Below are 20,761 nucleotides of genomic sequence, written 5' to 3'. Positions count from 1 at the left end.
AAGCTCATAGCGTGGCACTCGGTGCCGCGCTATGAGCTTGCACCGAGGTCTTAAGCACTTAACCCATTTTGCGGGCGGGAACCACTATTGGTGTTAGCATCATGTTATGCTTTAGCTATTGAAAAATAGCAGATCTACAAGCTCATAGCGCGCCACCGAGTGGCGCGCTATGAGCTTGTAAGTCTGCTATTTTTGAAAAATCGAAGAACGACTGACATAGAAACATAGCTTTTTCAGAAAACTGTCAGGATGTAGAAGACATTTTTAGAATCTGATCTCAGGTCAGAATGGGTTAAGCACTTAAACCCTATACCCTAACCCTATATTCTCTTGGCAGTCTATACTCTGTCCTCTACACATTTTTTTGTGTTGCCGAAAATAGCTTACACGTCGAAACATGATGTGTTGTGATCTCGTACTGTGGCTCGAGCTCGTATGGTGTATTGGCTGTTTCCTCTGAATATTCCCCTATGTATGCCATTGGAGACCCTATTATGGACGTCTTATTTACAGGTCTTTTGCTGTAATTAAGTCCTATATATAACACCAGTTACACCACCAGCTTATCACTCTTTCAGAGTAAAAGCGACCATGTTTTCCCGGCACCCCAGAGCTCCTATTTTGAAGGAATCCCGGGACTGATTGTGTTAACCCATTTTGACCTGAGATCAGATTCTAAAAATGTCTTCTACATCCTGACAGTTTTCTGAAAAGAAAAGGGAGTTCCAGCCGCGCCTCTAGCCTATAGCAGGCCAGTCTGGTGCATCTCAGGAGCAGGACATATATATGCGAACAAGAATGCACTGGAGCAGCTCAGACGATTTAGGCCCTTATTTTATTAGTAACAGGGTGCAGGTAAAAAGCGACAACGTTTCGATGTGTCAATTACATCTTCGTCAGGTCATGGCGACATGTTTCTATGTCAGTCGTTCTTTTTTTTCAAAAATAGCAGACCTACAAGCTCGTAGCGCGCCACTCGGTGGTGCGCTATGAGCTTGTAGATCTGCTATTTTTCAATAGCTAAAGCATAATATGATGCTGACACCAAAAGGGGTTCCCGCCCAATATTGGGTTAAGCACGCATGCCTGATAGACAGCCAACGCCCTAACTCGCCCTGTATCAATCCATCTGATCTGACTCATGTTTCACTCACAATTTAGGTGGCATTTCAAAGGCATATGACTTCATTCGTCCAATGAAATAAAATAAAGGTTTTTACAACTGTTGCTTAGAAGTGTAAAAAATTGTAGTGGTCCTTAATGATGTTTGTTTTCCTGGTTTAGCGTGGTTTCCTAAACCATTTCTGAAAACATCAACAACAAGTAATTGGTCTCTGCAAAAAAGCAGCAGCTCATCTCTCTCTCTCTCTAGTGTTCTGATGAAACTCTTCAGACCACAAGAGCACAACTGCAAGAAAAAAGTGTAAATGAATGCCATACTACAGTGTCACACAAAAGCGCAACCTCGAAACACAGCGTGAAGTTTGATTGAACATTTTATTTTAAGTCAATACAAAAACTGCTACGAGGATGAAACCAGGAAAAGCACTAAGACTTGTTTACAACACTAGGGTCCTCCATTTTCAATTCATCAGAAAAAAAACAAAACAAAAAAACAGGAGGAGGTGTTGGACTTGCAACTGTCCGTATAGGTGCTCTTTGATAGCGGTTTTATTGTGCCGCGTTTCGAGCTTGTAGATCTGCTACTTTTGTTCTATTTGAATTTCAATCCTGAAAAGTAACCGTTTTGGAGATATGAGGTTTCCACCGGACAGAGACGATGTGCAAGTAAGAGCTCACAGGAACTCATTGAATACACTTCCCGAGGCATCCAGAGATGCAAGCGATGAGTGGAATCACCAGCGGATGCTTCAGATATCGACACACAAAGAGTAATTGTAATGGCTTGGAGTTAACAAGATGGGATGATTCTGCATAAGGAGCAAGATGAGACCGTTTCCAAAAGATTAGTTTTGTTAAACATGAAATGAGAGTTTAAAATGTACCCTGGGAAGCCCACATACAACTCTTGTATCTTTAATTATAACATTTCCAATATAATTAGAGGAACCTTTAAAAAAAATCTAAACTCTTTAAGCCCAACTTCAGGCCGTGAATTTAATTTGAAAGTGTAGCCGTTATTGCACTAATGTACTGCTGAGTATTGTAATATAGCTATACTTTCCGCAACGGAACAAAGGGAATATCGGAAAAGAAAAGACACACACACAGTGCTGAGCTGATTGCATCTCTGTCGGCGGGGGGACAGCTATCGATTTCTGCGGCGAGAGGCATCATTGTCTGGGCCGTCCAGGCATGAGAAAGGAGGGGTGCTCAGGGGGGAATAAACACTGATAATCCACATTTAAGCAGCTTAATGTGAGGTTCTATACTCCTGCTGATGAATGGGTCTGGACGGGATCATCGGAGCGTGCTGCTGCCCCTCCCCGATCAGGCCACAAATGAACATGTTTCCTTACACAAAATGATTTTCTCTCTTTTTCTCTAAACTGCCTCCCCCTGGCCAGCCGGGGCGCCTAATGGAGGGGAAAGGAACTAGTTGGAATAACGCGTTGCTCCCACGCACTAGGTCCAACCGGGCAAACTCCCCCCCTGTCAGGTGAAAAGAAGCGGCTTGGACTCCTCATGCATTGAAGGAAGCATATGAGGTCAGTCCGTTGCTCTCCCCAGGTTGGCAGAGGGAGTGTAGAGCCCATGGATTACATTAGATAATTGACACTGGATGAGAAAAAAATGGGTTACAAAATCGTGGGATAAAAATGTAAGAAAAAAAAGAATCCCCCTAAAATTACTTTATCATACTAACTACAGTGTCACACAAAAGCATCACAAGTACCAAATCCACCGTGGTGCATCTGGCTTTGTCGGGCGAACACAATTGGCCCATGTTCAGGGGGAGGGAAGATGGGCAGGGAGGGTGGTTTTAATGGTGACTGGGCAATTTACAATTTACAATTTAGGCATTTAGCAGACGCTCTTAATCCAGAGCGACTTACATTAGGCAAGAACAAAAGTATGGGAATACATCACATATATAAAATGCATTTATCAAGAAACATGCGTAAGCTAAGAACGTAACTAGAACATATCTATATAATGACACTATACATATTAAATATACATATATACTATACTATGCTATACATATGTACTATGATGTGCTATGACTACATACAATGCAATTATTGTGCTGTCTACATGACATGCTATAAGTCTGTTTCAAATGCTATCTAAGTCTAAAAAGTGCTATCTAAGGGGGTAGGATAAGTGCTATGGGCCATGATGGAGTCTGAAAAGGTGGGTCTTCAGACTACGGCGGAAGATTGGGAGTGATGCTGCAGTTCTGATTGCAACGGGGAGTGCATTCCACAGTTTTGGGGCCAGAAGGGAGAAGAGTTTGGGACGTGTGGAGCGTTGTCCCGGCGTTTTTAGTGAGGGTACTTCCAGCATTGTTGCACATACTCCTATACGGGTTGGGGAGGCCATAGACATACAGTTGGGTGCCACCGATATTGTCCCTTATCATTTGACCCATTTAGGCCTGACCTCAAATTTTAAAAAAATCCTTATAAATCCTCCAGTTTTCTGAAATAAATATTTTCACGATTTTTCAAAAATAGCAGACCTACAAGCTCGTAGCGCGCCACTCGGTGGCGCGCTATGAGCTTGTAGATCTGCTATTTTTCAATAGCTAAATTATAACATAATGTTTAAAACACCAAAAGGGGTTCCCGCCCAAAATGGGTTAACTGTCCTTTTGCGCAGATCACGCAAACCTCAGCAAAAAGAAAAGGACAATATCGATGGCCTCCAACTGTACAGCATATAAAGGTAGACGCCCCTTCCGGCTCTGGAGCGTATGCGCTCAAGGGAGGGCAAACATTTCCCAAGATTCCTTGTGAAGCATATAGCGGAAGCATGAGTGCGTCACAGAGCGCATGTTCGGGTTTGATAAGTCCCGGAAAAGATGCGCTGCGATTGGCCAGTAGTCACTTGAGTACAAACGTAGCGTGCCTTCCACGTAGCGTGCCTGCCATAGAGTAAGACGGTGTAAATTATTCCGCCCCTCCTTCGACACTCATCGCTCCAACGACCTGCAGCGCCCAATGAGGCATCTATGTTTTTAAAATATCTATGGGGGAGTGTTGGGCGGGAGGTTGTTAACCCATTTTGACCTGAGATCAGATTCTAAAAATGTCTTCTACATCCTGACAGTTTTCTGAAAAAGCTATGTTTCTATGTCAGTGGTTCTTCAATTTTTGAAAAATAGCAGACCTACAAGCTCGTAGCGCGCCACTCGGTGGCGCGCTATGAGCTTGTAGATCTGCTATTTTTCAATAGCTAAAGCATAACATAATGCTAACACCAAAAGGGGTTCCCGCCCCAAAATGGGTTAATTGGTGCAAGCTCCTCACTGGCAGGTGAGCCATACAACAGCAGTGACAACGCATACATGGGTGTGGGGATGGATTCATTGGCATAACGAGAAAAAGATAAAAGGGGGTGAAAATAATATTTGTCTACTCTAAATGTAGAAAAGAAACAAACAAATACATATTTAATTCAAGTAGCAGATCCACAAGCAACAGGTTTCCAGCTTGTAGATCTGCTACTTTTGATGCTATTTACCAGCTATTACTATTTCAAACAATCTAATATAAGTGAACATGTGGTTATGTCTGTCTGTGGGTTTTATAAATACTGAACCAATGAAAGGTATTAACATGACCTTGTGGCTAAATAATAACTACAGGATACATTGTTTCTTTCATTTTCATAACAAATGTGGACATACAAGGATTTCACCGATACTTAAGTTCTGCCTGTGGATGGAATGTGGAGTAGAGGAGTGTGGAGTCGGGATCCATGAGTCACAGACACATTTTGATGTTTTGTTTCCTACATTTTGTTTTTAATTATTATAAAAAAAAAAAAAAAGCAAACATTTTCATGAATTAAAAATAAAATTTCCCAGTAATTTCATAAAGAAATCAAAGAAAAATCTAAGAAATTCCATAAATTAGAAAACAAATGTTTAAGAAGTAGTGAAAATAGCTCATCTACAAGTTCACAACACGGCGCGGCGCGTGTGCTAGGGAGGGACTATAGTGGAGAAGTCATTTTATGCTTGTTTGCATGCTGAAAATAGCGCTACAGAGCTACTGTAGATCAGATCATTTTCAAAACTAAATCAAAATCAACACTACACCAAATAACCAATTGTATGGACAAAGGGGAGCTGGATTGGACACGGAAGAAACAAAACAGCAATAAGCCAAACAAACGCTTAGAAAGGAAGCACAGAGCAAGAATTCAAGAATAAAGGGAGTCGAGGGACAGATGTGGAAACAGCTGGAGAGGATGGCCCCAAGACAGACGAGGAGGGTGGAAACAATTCATCAGTGGCCTATGTTCCAAAAGTAAGTAAGTAGGTTTTGAAAGGCACTGTTGCTACATTCATCAGCACTAGTCTGCTGTAGCCACTAGCCAGACGATCCTACATGTCATCAGGACTGGCTACGTGATCACTCCTCTCAGTCCCCTCAGTCCTCTGATCTCCTACATGTCATCAGGACTGGCTACGTGATCACTCCTCTCAGTCCCCTCAGTCCTCTGATCATCAGATCCAGACTAGTAGATGAATGTAGCGACAATAGCTCCTCTCTCTCTTTGACAGCTTCAACATAATCTGATAAAGATGTGAGTCATAAAATAACTGTCTGGCGGGAACCAGTCCAACGGCAGCCCTTTTTGGGACGGTTCGAGACGACGATATACGACGATACGACGACGATCGTCTGATTATGCAGGACTACTTCAGTATTGTGTGTAGGCTATACCGTACAAGCCTGCTGTGACATTTCTATGGAGTTAAAGGGGAATTCAGCAGTAGACGTTTTTTTGACTGAATTCTGTTGATAATGTGTATGTGAACCACTCTTAGGATCGTTTGCACCAAGAAAGTAAATAAAGCTTAGTTTAGTGTTAATCAAGGATTTGTTGATCAAGGATTAATTTTAATTCGAGTTGTGTTGCACCACTTAATTTTAAGCATTGCTTAACAGATCTGTGATTAAATCATTAACCTGTGATTAAAATCCATTAAACTGTGATTAAAACTTTAAACTGTGATTAATTCATGGATTAAACCTTTTTGTGTGTCCGCCATCTTGGTTTTGCGCTGTAAATAAACAGCAGCAGTCGTGAGCATCATTAGCGTTACTATTTCATTCATATTTGAGAATGTTTAAATTAAATTATAGTGCCTGCAGCAAAAATATATATGATAATAAAAACCGTCTCGCTCGCTAAAAAAAAAAACCAACAGACGTATAAGCATGTTGTTTTCATTTAAACCTCCTCTCCTGCTGGTTTAGAATTAATCCCTTATTGATACTTAAATCAAAGTTTAAAGTAGTGGTGCAACAGGATTGACATTAATCCAGGTTTACTGTGAAAATTAAAACCAAGATTAAAAAAACAAAACCAAGATTAAAAGGATGGTTTAAAACTAAACCGGATTAGTGAAAACTAGGTTTAAAGTTTGGTGCAACTGGATTAATAGATAAACCTTGATTTAAACCAGATTAAGGCTTAATCTTTCTTGGTGCAAACGACCCTTAGTGGCGATACAAAAATGGTCAAACACCGTTCTGGTCGAGGCGGAAGCCACAGAGCGATAACGTTCTGTGGACTTCATTTGTCCACATCATCTACAACAGATAACAATACATATTTGCGCGATTCAAGAAGAGATTTACCGTTTGAGCCGCACAGCAGGTAAGTCGGTATCGAACGCTCGGCATGGAGGTTTTTTTATAAATAAATAAAAACGTCTGGTCCGAAATTCGCATTTAAGCGTGGTAGAGCCGCCACTGATTGGTCGAGAGATACTGTACTATGGGGGTGGAAGGCGCCTAAATACAGAAGCAGTATTTTTGGTACACTGGATCAAGCTCCAAAAGGTGTGATTTATTTCAGTTACACCTACTAGGTGACATTTCCAGTCTGACACCCTCGGAGCTTGATCCAGTCAGTGTAGAAAACCACTGAGTCTTCTCTGCGCTTGTTTTTCTCTCTCTCTTTTTATTCACTTATTATTATTACCTATATATGCTGCTACACTGTCTGCTGGAAGTCAAACTAAAATACGTTTTAATCTTATGTGCCCGTGGCGTGTGCACAAAATGGCCGTGCATTTCTGCTTTGTTGATAGTCCACAGTAACCTGACTCCGCCAGATGGGGCAGCAGAGAGTACACTGGGTTCCCCCCTCCTGCTCCCATCTGGGAACTCTCAGGCAGACTTGATGCCCGGGCACAAAACGGCCTGGCCAATCAGCTAGAGGCAGGGGAGCAGGAGGGGGGAACCCAGTGTACTCTCTGCTGCCCCATCTGGCGGAGTCAGGTTAAGTCCACAGCAGTGGTTCCCAAACCTTTTAGCTCAATATCCAAAACTGACTCGAAACACCTTGCTTCGCGTCGTGTTTCGAGCTCACGGATATGCTACTTATGCGTGACGCTAAAGTAGGACATTCATTTACTTGACTTAATCTAAATATCACTTATTTTTCCTTTTTTTCTGGATAATCCTCCCTACTATAGAGTGTGCTGACCATATAAGGAGTTCCTCCCTGTCCCCAGTGAGCCCCTGGGGTCAAAAAACCCTAGTTTCAGTTTTGGTGGCGGGTGGCAAAGCCTTCATCCAATCAGGATGAGAGGGGCCTTCCTCCAATCATGATCGAGTGGGGCGGGCATTGGTGCACGTGCTGTTGGTCTGTTGTACTTCCCCCACTGTAGAGCGTGTGCATGTGCACATCTTGTTACCGGGTGGACCGGGTTTTTTTCAAATCACTGAATGCTCCTTTAAAAAACACAAAATATGGAGATAAGAGGTTTCTGCCCGACAGCAACAATATATTGAATATGTCAAGTGTGTATATGCCTAATATTAAATATGAATTAAATATTAAATTCAATTAAATATTCCCTACATTTTCTGAATCAGGAACCCACTTAAAGAAGTGTTCGTCGCATGTTAAAGTGGTCAGATGGGTGACCTGTGTGTGTGTGAATTGTTTATTGATGAATCAATTGATTGTGTTCAGGCTTGGTTTAACAAATGGTTTAAGTCAGGGGTGGGCATCTGGCGGCCCACGGGGACCACATGCGGCCCCCACCTTCACTTAATGCGGCCCGCATGTTAATATCAGAATACTGATATAGTATTGATTTCAGCTGTTACAATTCCAAACCCGCTTTAATTACGTCATGGCTAGTATTATATGAAATGACTAGTACTTAATGACTAGTATTAAAATGGTATTGTCTTTTTGTGTCCAATGTAGTTATGTTAACAGTTCATAAAGTTAACATGTGTCTCTTCTGAGCTTCTGTCAATACTCACTCTCCTAAGAAAATATCATCTGTATCAACTGTGGATAAAACTATGTATTATGTCTGTCTATAACTCTGTTGCTACCACTCATGGCATAACGGATGTAATTGAAATTAATGTTTTTATGCCTATACATCATCATTCCGAGAGAAAGATTTGTTTTTGGTACGACCACAAATGTTAAGTGATTTAGATTGCATGTTGTTTTAATCCAGTTTAGAATACTACTATGTTCTTTCTTTAGCTGATATTGTGGTTTCCGTGAGGCTCTAACAGAACGCTTCCCTCTCCCTGCACTGTATTTATGTGATCTGACCTGTTTATCGACTACAGTTCAATAAACACTCTGGATAAGAGCGACTGCTAAACGCCTACAATGTAATTCGTCTCTGTCGGGTGGTAACCTCACATGTCCAAAAACTGTTACTTTCAAATTCAAACGTAGCAAAAAGTAGCAGATCTACGAGCTCTACACGAGCGCATGGATCTGCCACTTTTGATGCTTTTGTGCGACACAAAAAGTTAGAAAATGGAGATAAGGTTTATTTGTAGATAGATTTGTTTTATTTGCTTTGCTTTGCTTTATTTATAAGACGGTAGAATGACAGGAAATGGGGAGAGAGAGATGGGGAGTGACACGCAGCGAAGGTTGTCGGGATGGGGCAGCCTAGGTGCCCAGACCGATACGCTGGCGGATGGGGCAGCCTAGGTGCCCAGACCGATACGCTGGCGGATGGGGCAGCCTAGGTGCCCAGACCGATACGCTGGCGGATGGGGCAGCCTAGGTGCCCAGACCGATACGCTGGCGGATGGGGCAGCCTAGGTGCCCAGACCGATACGCTGGCGGATGGGGCAGCCTAGGTGCCCAGACCGATACGCTGGCGGATGGGGCAGCCTAGGTGCCCAGACCGATACGCTGGCGGATGGGGCAGCCTAGGTGCCCAGACCGATACGCTGGCGGCCCGGTCTGGGGGCAGCCTAGGTGCCCAGACCGATACGCTGGCGGCCCGGTCTGGGGGCAGCCTAGGTGCCCAGACCGATACGCTGGCGGATGGGGCAGCCTAGGTGCCCAGACCGATACGCTGGCGGCCCGGTCTGGGGGCAGCCTAGGTGCCCAGACCGATACGCTGGCGGCCCGGTCTGGGGGCAGCCTAGGTGCCCAGACCGATACGCTGGCGGATGGGGCAGCCTAGGTGCCCAGACCGATACGCTGGCGGATGGGGCAGCCTAGGTGCCCAGACCGATACGCTGGCGGATGGGGCAGCCTAGGTGCCCAGACCGATACGCTGGCGGCCCGGTCTGGAGGCAGATAAGAGGCTTCTGCCCGACGGCAACAAATTGCACACGGAAACATCACAGTCGAATCCTCAGTGTTAATTAAACCATGTGTAACTCTGAGAGCATAATACACACGTTAACCAAATGGACCCGTTAACATTTGTATATATACTCTCAGGAGTTGTATTAACACACAGAGGATCCAGTGGAGAGGTGGGAGTTGTATTAACACACAGAGGATCCAGTGGAGAGGTGGGAGTTGTATTAACACACAGAGGATCCAGTGGAGAGGTGGGAGTTGTATTAACACACAGAGGATCCAGTGGAGAGGTGGGAGTTGTATTAACACACAGAGGATCCAGTGGAGAGTTGGGAGTTGTATTAACACACAGAGGATCCAGTGGAGAGGTGGGAGTTGTATTAACACACAGAGGATCCAGTGGAGAGGTGGGAGTTGTATTAACACACAGAGGATCCAGTGGAGAGGTGGGAGTTGTATTAACACACAGAGGATCCAGTGGAGAGGTGGGAGTTGTATTAACACACAGAGGATCCAGTGGAGAGGTGGGAGTTGTATTAACACACAGAGGATCCAGTGGAGAGGTGGGAGTTGTATTAACACACAGAGGATCCAGTGGAGAGGTGGGAGTTGTATTAACACACAGAGGATCCAGTGGAGAGGTGGGAGTTGTATTAACACACAGAGGATCCAGTGGAGAGGTGGGAGTTGTATTAACACACAGAGGATCCAGTGGAGAGGTGGGAGTTGTATTAACACACAGAGGATCCAGTGGAGAGGTGGGAGTTGTATTAACACACAGAGGATCCAGTGGAGAGGTGGGAGTTGTATTAACACACAGAGGATCCAGTGGAGAGGTGGGAGTTGTATTAACACACAGAGGATCCAGTGGAGAGGTGGGAGTTGTATTAACACACAGAGGATCCAGTGGAGAGGTGGGAGTTGTATTAACACACAGAGGATCCAGTGGAGAGGTGGGAGTTGTATTAACACACAGAGGATCCAGTGGAGAGTTGGGAGTTGTATTAACACACAGAGGATCCAGTGGAGAGGTGGGAGTTGTATTAACACACAGAGGATCCAGTGGAGAGGTGGGAGTTGTATTAACACACAGAGGATCCAGTGGAGAGGTGGGAGTTGTATTAACACACAGAGGATCCAGTGGAGAGGTGGGAGTTGTATTAACACACAGAGGATCCAGTGGAGAGGTGGGAGTTGTATTAACACACAGAGGATCCAGTGGAGAGGTGGGAGTTGTATTAACACACAGAGGATCCAGTGGAGAGGTGGGAGTTGTATTAACACACAGAGGATCCAGTGGAGAGGTGGGAGTTGTATTAACACACAGAGGATCCAGTGGAGAGGTGGGAGTTGTATTAACACACAGAGGATCCAGTGGAGAGGTGGGAGTTGTATTAACACACAGAGGATCCAGTGGAGAGGTGGGAGTTGTATTAACACACAGAGGATCCAGTGGAGAGGTGGGAGTTGTATTAACACACAGAGGATCCAGTGGAGAGGTGGGAGTTGTATTAACACACAGAGGATCCAGTGGAGAGGTGGGAGTTGTATTAACACACAGAGGATCCAGTGGAGAGGTGGGAGTTGTATTAACACACAGAGGATCCAGTGGAGAGTTGGGAGTTGTATTAACACACAGAGGATCCAGTGGAGAGGTGGGAGTTGTATTAACACACAGAGGATCCAGTGGAGAGGTGGGAGTTGTATTAACACACAGAGGATCCAGTGGAGAGGTGGGAGTTGTATTAACACACAGAGGATCCAGTGGAGAGGTGGGAGTTGTATTAACACACAGAGGATCCAGTGGAGAGGTGGGAGTTGTATTAACACACAGAGGATCCAGTGGAGAGGTGGGAGTTGTATTAACACACAGAGGATCCAGTGGAGAGGTGGTCAGATGTATTAACACACAGAGGATCCAGTGGAGAGGTGGTCAGATGCAGTGAGTTGTATTAACACACAGAGGATCCAGTGGAGAGGTGGTCAGATGTATTAACACACAGAGGATCCAGTGGAGAGGTGGTCAGATGCAGTGGTGGAACGTAACATTTACTTAAGTACTGTACTTGAGTATATGTCAAATGTCTGTACTTTTACTCCATTACATGTCAGAGACAATTATTGTACTTTTACTCCACTACAATTATTTGAAATATTAAGTTACTAGTTACTTTAAAGATTTTGATTATTATTACGAAACACACATTAACAACTTTAGCTCTATAAGGCCTACACTTTTTGGCCATTTGAAAATAGCCGATCTACAAGCTCACAATGCGTCAAAAATAATTCAAAAGATTTTTAGACATTTGAAATTTCGAAATGGGAATTTCTGCATAATGAGTACTTTAACTTTTTGTACATTAACACTTTGACGGCAGCTAATTGTTTAATCCATGGTTCCACCACGCGTAATACGCTAAACCTGCTATTTGTTTAATGCGTTTAATTATTTTAAAATGCCGTTTTAAAATAATTAAAAATAAATAGTGGATTTGTCCCGGACCTGGTGACGAGGCCGTCGCGTTATGATGACGAAACCGGAAATCAAGTCATCCTCTGGGCTGCTAGGGCTTCTGGGAAATTGAGCCCAATGCATGTGAACGGGCCGTTTGTTTAGACTACAACATGCTGTGCATGGTGGTTTCGTTTCGCATTGTCATGGTTCTTCTGATCATAACAACACATCGGACTATTTTTCGTCGGATTTTCGTGGTTGAAAGCTGCAAATACTTCAGCGTATGCTCTAAAGGTAATAAAACAATCTCGGCAGCGTAGAATATTGGATTAAATAGCGGGGAACGTGGTTGTGCAGTAATACTGTTAAGTACATTTTGATGCCAATATTTTTCTATATTGCAGTATTGATACTTTTTTACTAAAGAGATGCAATAGCGGATAGCTTACCTCTGTGGGTTGGGCTCGTTGTGTTTGTCCCGCTCGTGTTTGATCATTCTGTAGCGGCCGATCCTCACGTCTGGCCTGGACACCTTCATGCCGTTCAGAGTGATCCTGTGTGCGCGCACACACACACACACACACACACACACACACACACACACACACACACACACACACACACACACACACACACACACACACACACACACACACACACACACACACACACACACACACACACACACACACACACACACACGCACACACAGTGAGAGGCGGCTCAAATATAATGCATAATGTGTTTTTGCACACTGAAAGAAAGAGAGATGGAGAGAGACACAGAGACTGAGAGAGGTTATGTCGATAAGATCATTTCTGCAATGGATGTTGTGTTTGGGTGTGGTTTTATAATATATATATATATATATATATATATATATATATATATAGAGAGAGAGAGAGAGAGAGAGAGAGAGAGAGAGAGAGAGAGAGAGAGAGAGAGAGAGAGAGAGAGAGAGAGAGAGAGAGAGAGAGAGAGAGAGAGAGAGAGAGAGAGAGAAATCAAGACAAAGCCCATAGGGAATATTGCGGCCCAACTGCTCATCATGTTCTTGCCAAAACAAACGATAACCTTGTTTCAGACACTTTGCTTGCAGGAGAAAATATCATCACAGTTTGACATGAAATCAATAAGACACAAAAGTGAACAAACTTTGATGACTAAATCAACAAAATGTAGAAGTGTTCTTGATTTCAACATAACATCCACAAATGTGTGTGCACACACACACACACACACACACACACACATGCTCACACGCACAGACAGCTGTATCCGTGTATTCAGTAAGATGCAACAGCACAGAGAAAATCTGCTGTGAGATTTGTTTTAACAATAAATGAGAAGTGTGAGGCAACACAAAGCAATCTGTTCCACATAATCCCAACTGAAGTCTGTAAGGAGACACCTGCACTGATGTGTTCTGATACACATACGTGTGTGTGTGTGTGTGTGTGTGTGTGTGTGTGTGTGTGTGTGTGTGTGTGTGTGTGTGTGTGTGTACTTCTAACACTATACTTGTGAGGACCTTGTGACGTTGTGTAATAGTGCCTTGCACCAAAAAATGTACAAGAGCTTGCAAATACAGTTATGGTTATAAAGGGCAAACATTTTCAAAATGGCATTCATAAAATTGAATGTTGATGTCCTCTCAAGTATAGTGATACAAAGTCTGTGTGAGTGGTGGACATGTGCGAGTGTGTACATGCATACATGCAACTAACTTGTCTGTTTGTCTGTTTGTCTGTTTGTGTGTACGTGCGTGCGTGCGTGCGTGCGTGCGTGCGTGCGTGCGTGCGTGCGTGCGTGCGAGAGAGAGACAAAACAAAACAATTTTGATTTCTGAATCCACGCTTCAGTACTTGCAGCCTGGTTGTCTTCAGATGCATCCATGCCTGATATTGCTCCACTCCTCTCCACTCCTCTCCCCGTCCCAATCCTCTCCTCTCAATCTCGTTTTACCTCCATCTCTAATCTGCACCTCCCTCTTTTCTCCTATCCTTCTCCAATCAAAACCTCCCCTTTCTGCTCTTCTCTTCTTTCTCTCTGCTTGTCGTTTCCTCTCTCTCTGCTCTCTGCTTCCTTCCATTTCCGCTCATGTCTTTCTCTCCTCTTCCCGTTGTTCTCTCCTACAGTATTTCCTCGCCTCCATTTATCCTCATTTCTCGACTCCCTCCCACTCATTTTCCATGTCCTCTTCCTCTCCCCAACTTCACTGTCTCGTCATCTCCCTCTCATCTCGCCTCCCCTGCTCCAATTTCCTCACTGTCATTCTCCTCTCCTCTCCTCTCCTCTCCTCTCCTGGTTGGCAGAATGGCAGAAACCTTGTATGCCCAAAAGCATAGACTTTTAAGTACATGGTAAAAAAGGAAAGAAAATAACGTATGTTCCAATGTGTCCAATGCAGTTATTAGGTCACAACAAGCTCTGGTAAATATTTTTTGGTAAAATATTTATAAAACCACAGACCTTAAACCACTTTCAACAATCTATTTTGGGTATATAGAGTACATGTATGTGAAAATTGGCCAAAATGTAGCTACAAAACCTTTCAAAGATTTCAAAGAAAAATAACAAAAACAGTGTAATGTAAAAAGCTCACAACACATCACATTGCGACGTGTTGTAAGCTCGTAGATCTGCTATTTTTGTTACTCTTTCATGACACGACAATTCATAAAATAGGCTAGGTCATTCATGTACAGTTGGAGGCCATCGATATTGTCCTTTTCTTTTTGCTGAGGTTTGCGTGATCTGCGCAAAAGGACAGTTAACCCATTTTGGGCGGGAACCCCTTTTGGTGTTTTAAACATGTTATAATTTAGCTATTGAAAAATAGCAGATCTACAAGCTCATAGCGCGCCACCGAGTGGCGCGCTACGAGCTTGTAGGTCTGCTATTTTTGAAAAATCGTGAAAATATTTATTTCAGAAAACTGGAGGATTTAGAAGGATTTTTTTTAAAATTTTGAGGTCAGGCCTAAATGGGTCAAATGATAAGGGACAATATCGGTGGCACCCAACTGTATGAAAAAATATCATCTGTCGGGTGGAAACCTCATATGTCCAAATCTGTTCATTTTCAGGATTCAAATGCAAAAATAGCAGATCTACAAGCTTGTTAATCTGGTACTGATGCTTTAGTGTGTCTCTGTAGTATGATCAAGTAGGGTGATAATATACGAAACAAAGCATGGAAAGCAAAAAAGTTAGGAGATAAGAGGTAGTTCTGCCCGACAGCAACGATATAAAAAGATGAAATATGGAGATACAAGGTTTCTGCCATGTGACGACATGCCATCATCAACCCCATATACTCCATCCCAGAAGAAACCCAGTCCATCAAAAACATCCTCATGAATACATTCACTGAAGAATTCCTCTCTCGTCTTTCAAGTCTCCACTCTCGGCCCGACTCTTGTTGACGGCATGGAGCGCGAACACAGTTACGGATGACTGATTCTGTTTGTTTGTCTCTTTGTGTGTGTGTGCTGTGTGTACATGCTGTAGCGTCGTTATGCATACACTTGCATGCCATTTGCATAAAGTAGGCCGTGATTATGCCAATGAACGGAGCAAAAGTCCACAGTGTACGACGCTCCGGAGAGACAATCCTCTTATACTTCCCCTTTTTATAACGCATTGCAACATCCTCACTGGTGGCCTCGGGGGGGCCCATTTTGGGGAAAACGCTTTGGTCTAAGGCCTTGATTCTCAACTGTCTTATTCATGTTTTGCACTCCGTCCGTCCGTGTGTGTGTGTGTGTGTGTGTGTGTGTGTGTGTGTGTGTGTGTGTGTGTGTGTGTGTCCGTCCGTCCGGCCGTCCGTCCGGCCGGCCATTACCAGCTAATCTCCGGCACCGTTAAGGGCCGATTCATACTACTATTTTACCGCTGTAGTGCCGAAATGATGTCGGCTCGTCCCCCCCCAGAATCTCAAATGACGTCACATTGTAGGCTCTACAGAGCCGAACCGACTTTTATTCGGCTCTAAAATAGGAGTATGAATTGCGCCTAACCCGGTCGGTGCCAAATTTTGCACGCACACTCCCTGGATGCCAACGATGAACCTCTGCCCCAAATTTTCCAGAACGGCCTGTTATAGTGCCACTAGGAGTCCGACTTTTGAAAAACACATTTGATATTAATCCTCCAGATTCTGTCCAAAAATCCCGCAAATCATTACACACTATCTCTATAGTCATGTGTTCAAGACGGATCTGTCCAATATTTCATATTCGGATTCCATTCTGATTGGCTAACATTGGCTTTCAAAGTTTGCAGGATTGGCCCGTTTTAACAAAAAGCCTCAAATCATGAACGCACCATGCAATTTACGTGAAATCTTTCACAGACTTTCCGACTAGGCTGAGGAATATATCCCACCCTTTTCACATTGGCCTGTTATAGCGCGGTGGATTTTTGCAAAACACATTTTTGGAACAAAATGCCTCAAATCATCCAATTGCCATCCAAGGTGTAAGAAGAAATGGCACCCTTTTCACATTGACCTATTATAGCGCCACCAAGAGGCCACATCCTGACCTGCCCTGGTGGAGACCTGTGCCCCGAGGGAAATTTTTCTAGTTTCTTACTCATTTCTTAATTTCGAGGACCCTCATGTAGATGCATTGGGACACACACTTACATTACCATTTTTAACTCTATGACCCCAATCTACACTGCAGAATCCTCAGGATCAAGGGAAGTCTTAGGGGCAAGGCTGTGATTCTCAACTTTTTATTTGTATTTAAAACAAGAACCCTTGTTTTGATATGGACAGTTTGATATTAGGACACACACTTGATATCATTCTTTAATCTCTGGGACTCACTGTGAAATCCCCAGTGTTTATGAGAGTGTACAAATGGGACCAAATGTCCATTTTGGTAGACCCTACTCATTTTGTAGACTCCCAGAGGTACAGACCCATAGTGTCCATTGGGACCCCGTGGTGGTCCCGACTCCCCAGACCGGTTGTTGAAAAACTGCGGCATATAAGGCAGTGAATGTGAAAATCGACCATTTCCGGAGGTGCACTGTTGGTGGTGCTGATGTGTTATTTTCCCCACCTGCCTGTTTGGTATTTTGGGAACTCGCCGGTACGTGCGCTGATGTGGGAGGAGAGACACGGTAGGTAGGTGGTGCGTGCCGTTTGCAAATTAGCAGCTTCACTGCGATTTTGGGGGTCAACAAAAGGCCAGGTCTACCGGCGCACAGCAAATGCGTTCGTCCAGGGCCATTTTCATCACTTTAGCTGGCGGAGGCATAGCCAGTCAGATACGATTTGTTATTTCATCTATTCGTCCTTTTATTCATCTGAAATCTATTTCACAGGAGAGACCAAGGTAGCAGACTAGCAGCTATACCAATTCAACACAAATCACAACACATTAATTATGTGCAACATTATGCAACATATCCTTGCTGTCGGGCAGAAATCTCCATATTTTTACTTTGTGTTTATTTTTTCAGGTGAAACCTTCATGACATAATGAATTAGTCAAATTGAATGATGACTTTGGCTCCTAGTCGGGACCTAGACCTGATTGGCTTCCACACATGCTGCTGTCATGTATTGGTTACTTAGGTCACATGACCAGGAAACAGGTAACAAGAATGACACCCAATGTTATGTAACTTAGGCCCAATCCCAATCCACTCCCTTGCTGACTCAATGAGCCCTCACTGACTTAGCTGCGCGTTCATGTGAAGTCTACGAGGGCTTGAGGGATGTCCCATTTGAAATCGGTAAGTCAGTGAGGTCTCAGCCCCGCCCCTTTATGTGCCCTTTGCCAAAGTCAGCATCGATGCTGACTTTGGCAAAGAAATTACCCACAGTTCATAGCGTTACCAGGGGAAGGAGGGGTGATCCTCCGAACGTCAATCATTTAAGTATGCAAATTAGTTATGTATCGCGGTTAGAATGTCAACAAACACAATAGTGCTTTCTCACTGTTCTCAATGGGAGACGGAATGGAAGGATAGGCTATATATTTAATAACAAGAATAATAATAAGGGAAACATGATGAGAAATGACTAATGAGCAAACTAAAAGAATATGGGAATGCAATTTATAATGAATATTATTATATATGAATAATAATAAAATGATCAGCTTAAATACTAAAATAGACATGATAGACATAAATAGGCCAAGCATGTACAGTAGGCCTAGGCACTGGCTGTGAATAAGGTATATATATATAAAGTGATGCAAAGTGTCATGAATGGCGGACTCATATCTTCAAAGTGCTGTCCCATTCCTTTCACAACAATTTGGAGCCCTTGCAGCCTCTCACCCTCAAGCACTTACAGCTGACGTCACTAAAGTCAATGAGGGTTCAGGGCTCAGGGCTTGAGGGAGGCAATTGAGATTGGGCCATGATGTTATTATTGAGACCGGGCCGGTTGAGAGGAGCGTTCCGTTACTAAATAAAGAAACCAGTGCTTCTTTCACCTGACAAATATCACTATGTGATCATTTCTTGGTTTTTTGTTGTTAATTAACGCCCTACTTGAACATACAGCAAGAGTATATACAGTAGTATAGCAGATCCGCAAGCTTGAAAAGTGGCGCGAAGTTATGTGTTCCGAGCTTGTAGATCTGCTCCTTTTGCTGTTATTGAATTTCAATCCTGCAAACAGTTTTGGACAAATGTGTTTTTTTACCCGACAGAGACGAATACGCAACATGCATGTGCAGTATATGACTCAAAAATAACTCAAATCCACTTAATGCTATGCATGTTTATAATGTGTTTTATGCATTCCAACCCACACGCCATGACTTGAAAAGAGAGTAGCGATCCGAGCAGCACTCTAAACATGATGGAGGGCGTAAAATCAAAGGTACTATATTACAAAGAGGTTAAAACGCCAACATGTTCCGACCAAACAATAGGACCCCAATGGAAACGACACAGCAAGGACGTTTTTGGTGTAATACTTTTAGACAAAGTGTTTGATAAAATATTCAATCAATCAATCAATCAACAAAGCAACCTCAGGGCATGTGATAACTGGAGAACATTGAAGGCATCATCATATCCATATAGAGCGTCGCAGTCCCGCCCCCTTTCATGACGACGCCTGCAGGTCCAGGAAATAATGCATTTTTCCCATAGACATTTCAAAAAGTATTTAAAAAGTACCTTTTAAGCGTCGTACGAAGCCAACTCGAGTCGTGACAAAAATCATGACAACAAACACAATATTTTGGACCAAACAAATAATTACAAAGAAGAAAAACAACAAAAAAAGTGTGGTAACCTGCCGTTTCTTTCTTCTTTCTAATTATTTGTTCTGCCCGAAACATTGTCATGTTTATTGTCATGATTTGTCACGACAAGAGTTGGCTTTGTCCGCGATGTAAACGTCTTTAAATAAATCTTTTTTGAAAAGTCTATGAGGAAAATGAACGGGGAATTATTTTCCGGGTCTCCCGAGGACTGCGACGCTCTATAGGCTTCTCCTTCTCCATCATACGTAAGTGTACTGATAGGACAACTAGATGCATTATTTCACACAGTGCCAGCCAGGTTCTGTTTGGGCTCATGGGCGGACGTCATCATGGAGCCTTGAGGTGTTTGTAAGGTGTTTAAAACCGGAAGCACACTCCTTTTTCCACTGAACTTTGCCTTTCATAGTCCAGTGTATTTGGAAATGTACAGTGGTACATATAGTGGTACTATAATAGGCTACATTTTACTCACTCAAATGTTTAGGTATTTTTCTTTTACTTTACTGCAGTATTTCCAAATGTCTGTACTTTTACTTCCTCCACCACATCTCCACTACAATTATTCGAAAACTTTAGTTAGTCAATTTAGAGTATGTACAGTACATTGCAGTACGCGAGTACTTTTTCCACCACTGGAATTGTACTTGTCCCTGCCCCGTTTTATTTCTCATGGACACAAGACAAATGGACGTCTCTCTCTGCTTTGGGGTCACCTAAATGATATGTCCGTACAGACCTGCCACTCCTCCGTCAACCTGGTTTAGCCTATTATATAATGATATGTCCGTACAGACCTGCCACTCCTCCGTCAACCTGGTTTAGCCTATTTGTTGACTATGAATGAGACGTATGAACTTGGCTTTACACAGAGAAACGCTTCTCAAAAGGACCACTGCAAGACTAGTTTTGCCTTTGTTACTTCCTCCAATTTCCTTAACTACTTTTAACCCTCTACAGCAGGGGTGCCCACACTTTTTTGACTTGAGAGCTACTTTCACAATGACCAGCTCAACAAGATCTACTCACCCAAAAAAGTATTATCCCATTGCTGAAAACAGCATCACTGGCGTTACATACTATAAGACAAACACACTTGGAATGGGAAATGGAGAGAGGAAAATGGAATTTGTAGTTATTTGTATATGACTTTGTATTTGTATTGCATTTGTATTGTGTGTTTGAGCTGACAGGCTCTTTTAATCAATCAGTCACCTTAATTCAAGTAGTTTTTTTTAATGATATATATTTTGGGGCATGTCATATGGTCTACCTGCAAAGCCTTTGTGATCTACTGGTAGATCGCGATCTACCTTCTGGGCACC

General features: G+C 43.2%; 1 protein-coding gene across 1 annotated transcript in view; it reads right to left on the bottom strand.

Moving 5' to 3' along the window:
- The window catches only part of b4galt2 (UDP-Gal:betaGlcNAc beta 1,4- galactosyltransferase, polypeptide 2), a 343,648-nt gene that overhangs the window by 13,160 nt on the left and 309,727 nt on the right, over positions 1-20,761 (bottom strand). Inside the window, exon 7 of the mRNA XM_079488696.1 lies at positions 12,643-12,747. Within this exon, the coding sequence (XP_079344822.1) occupies positions 12,643-12,747 (105 nt within the window). The remainder of the gene's footprint in view (positions 1-12,642; positions 12,748-20,761) is intronic.

Source organism: Electrona antarctica (genome assembly GCF_951216825.1).
Source record: "Electrona antarctica genome assembly, chromosome: 19".
In the NCBI taxonomy this organism is placed as follows: domain Eukaryota; kingdom Metazoa; phylum Chordata; class Actinopteri; order Myctophiformes; family Myctophidae; genus Electrona; species Electrona antarctica.
Note: the sequence above shows the minus strand (reverse complement) of the source record. Positions and strands in the feature narration are given on the sequence as shown.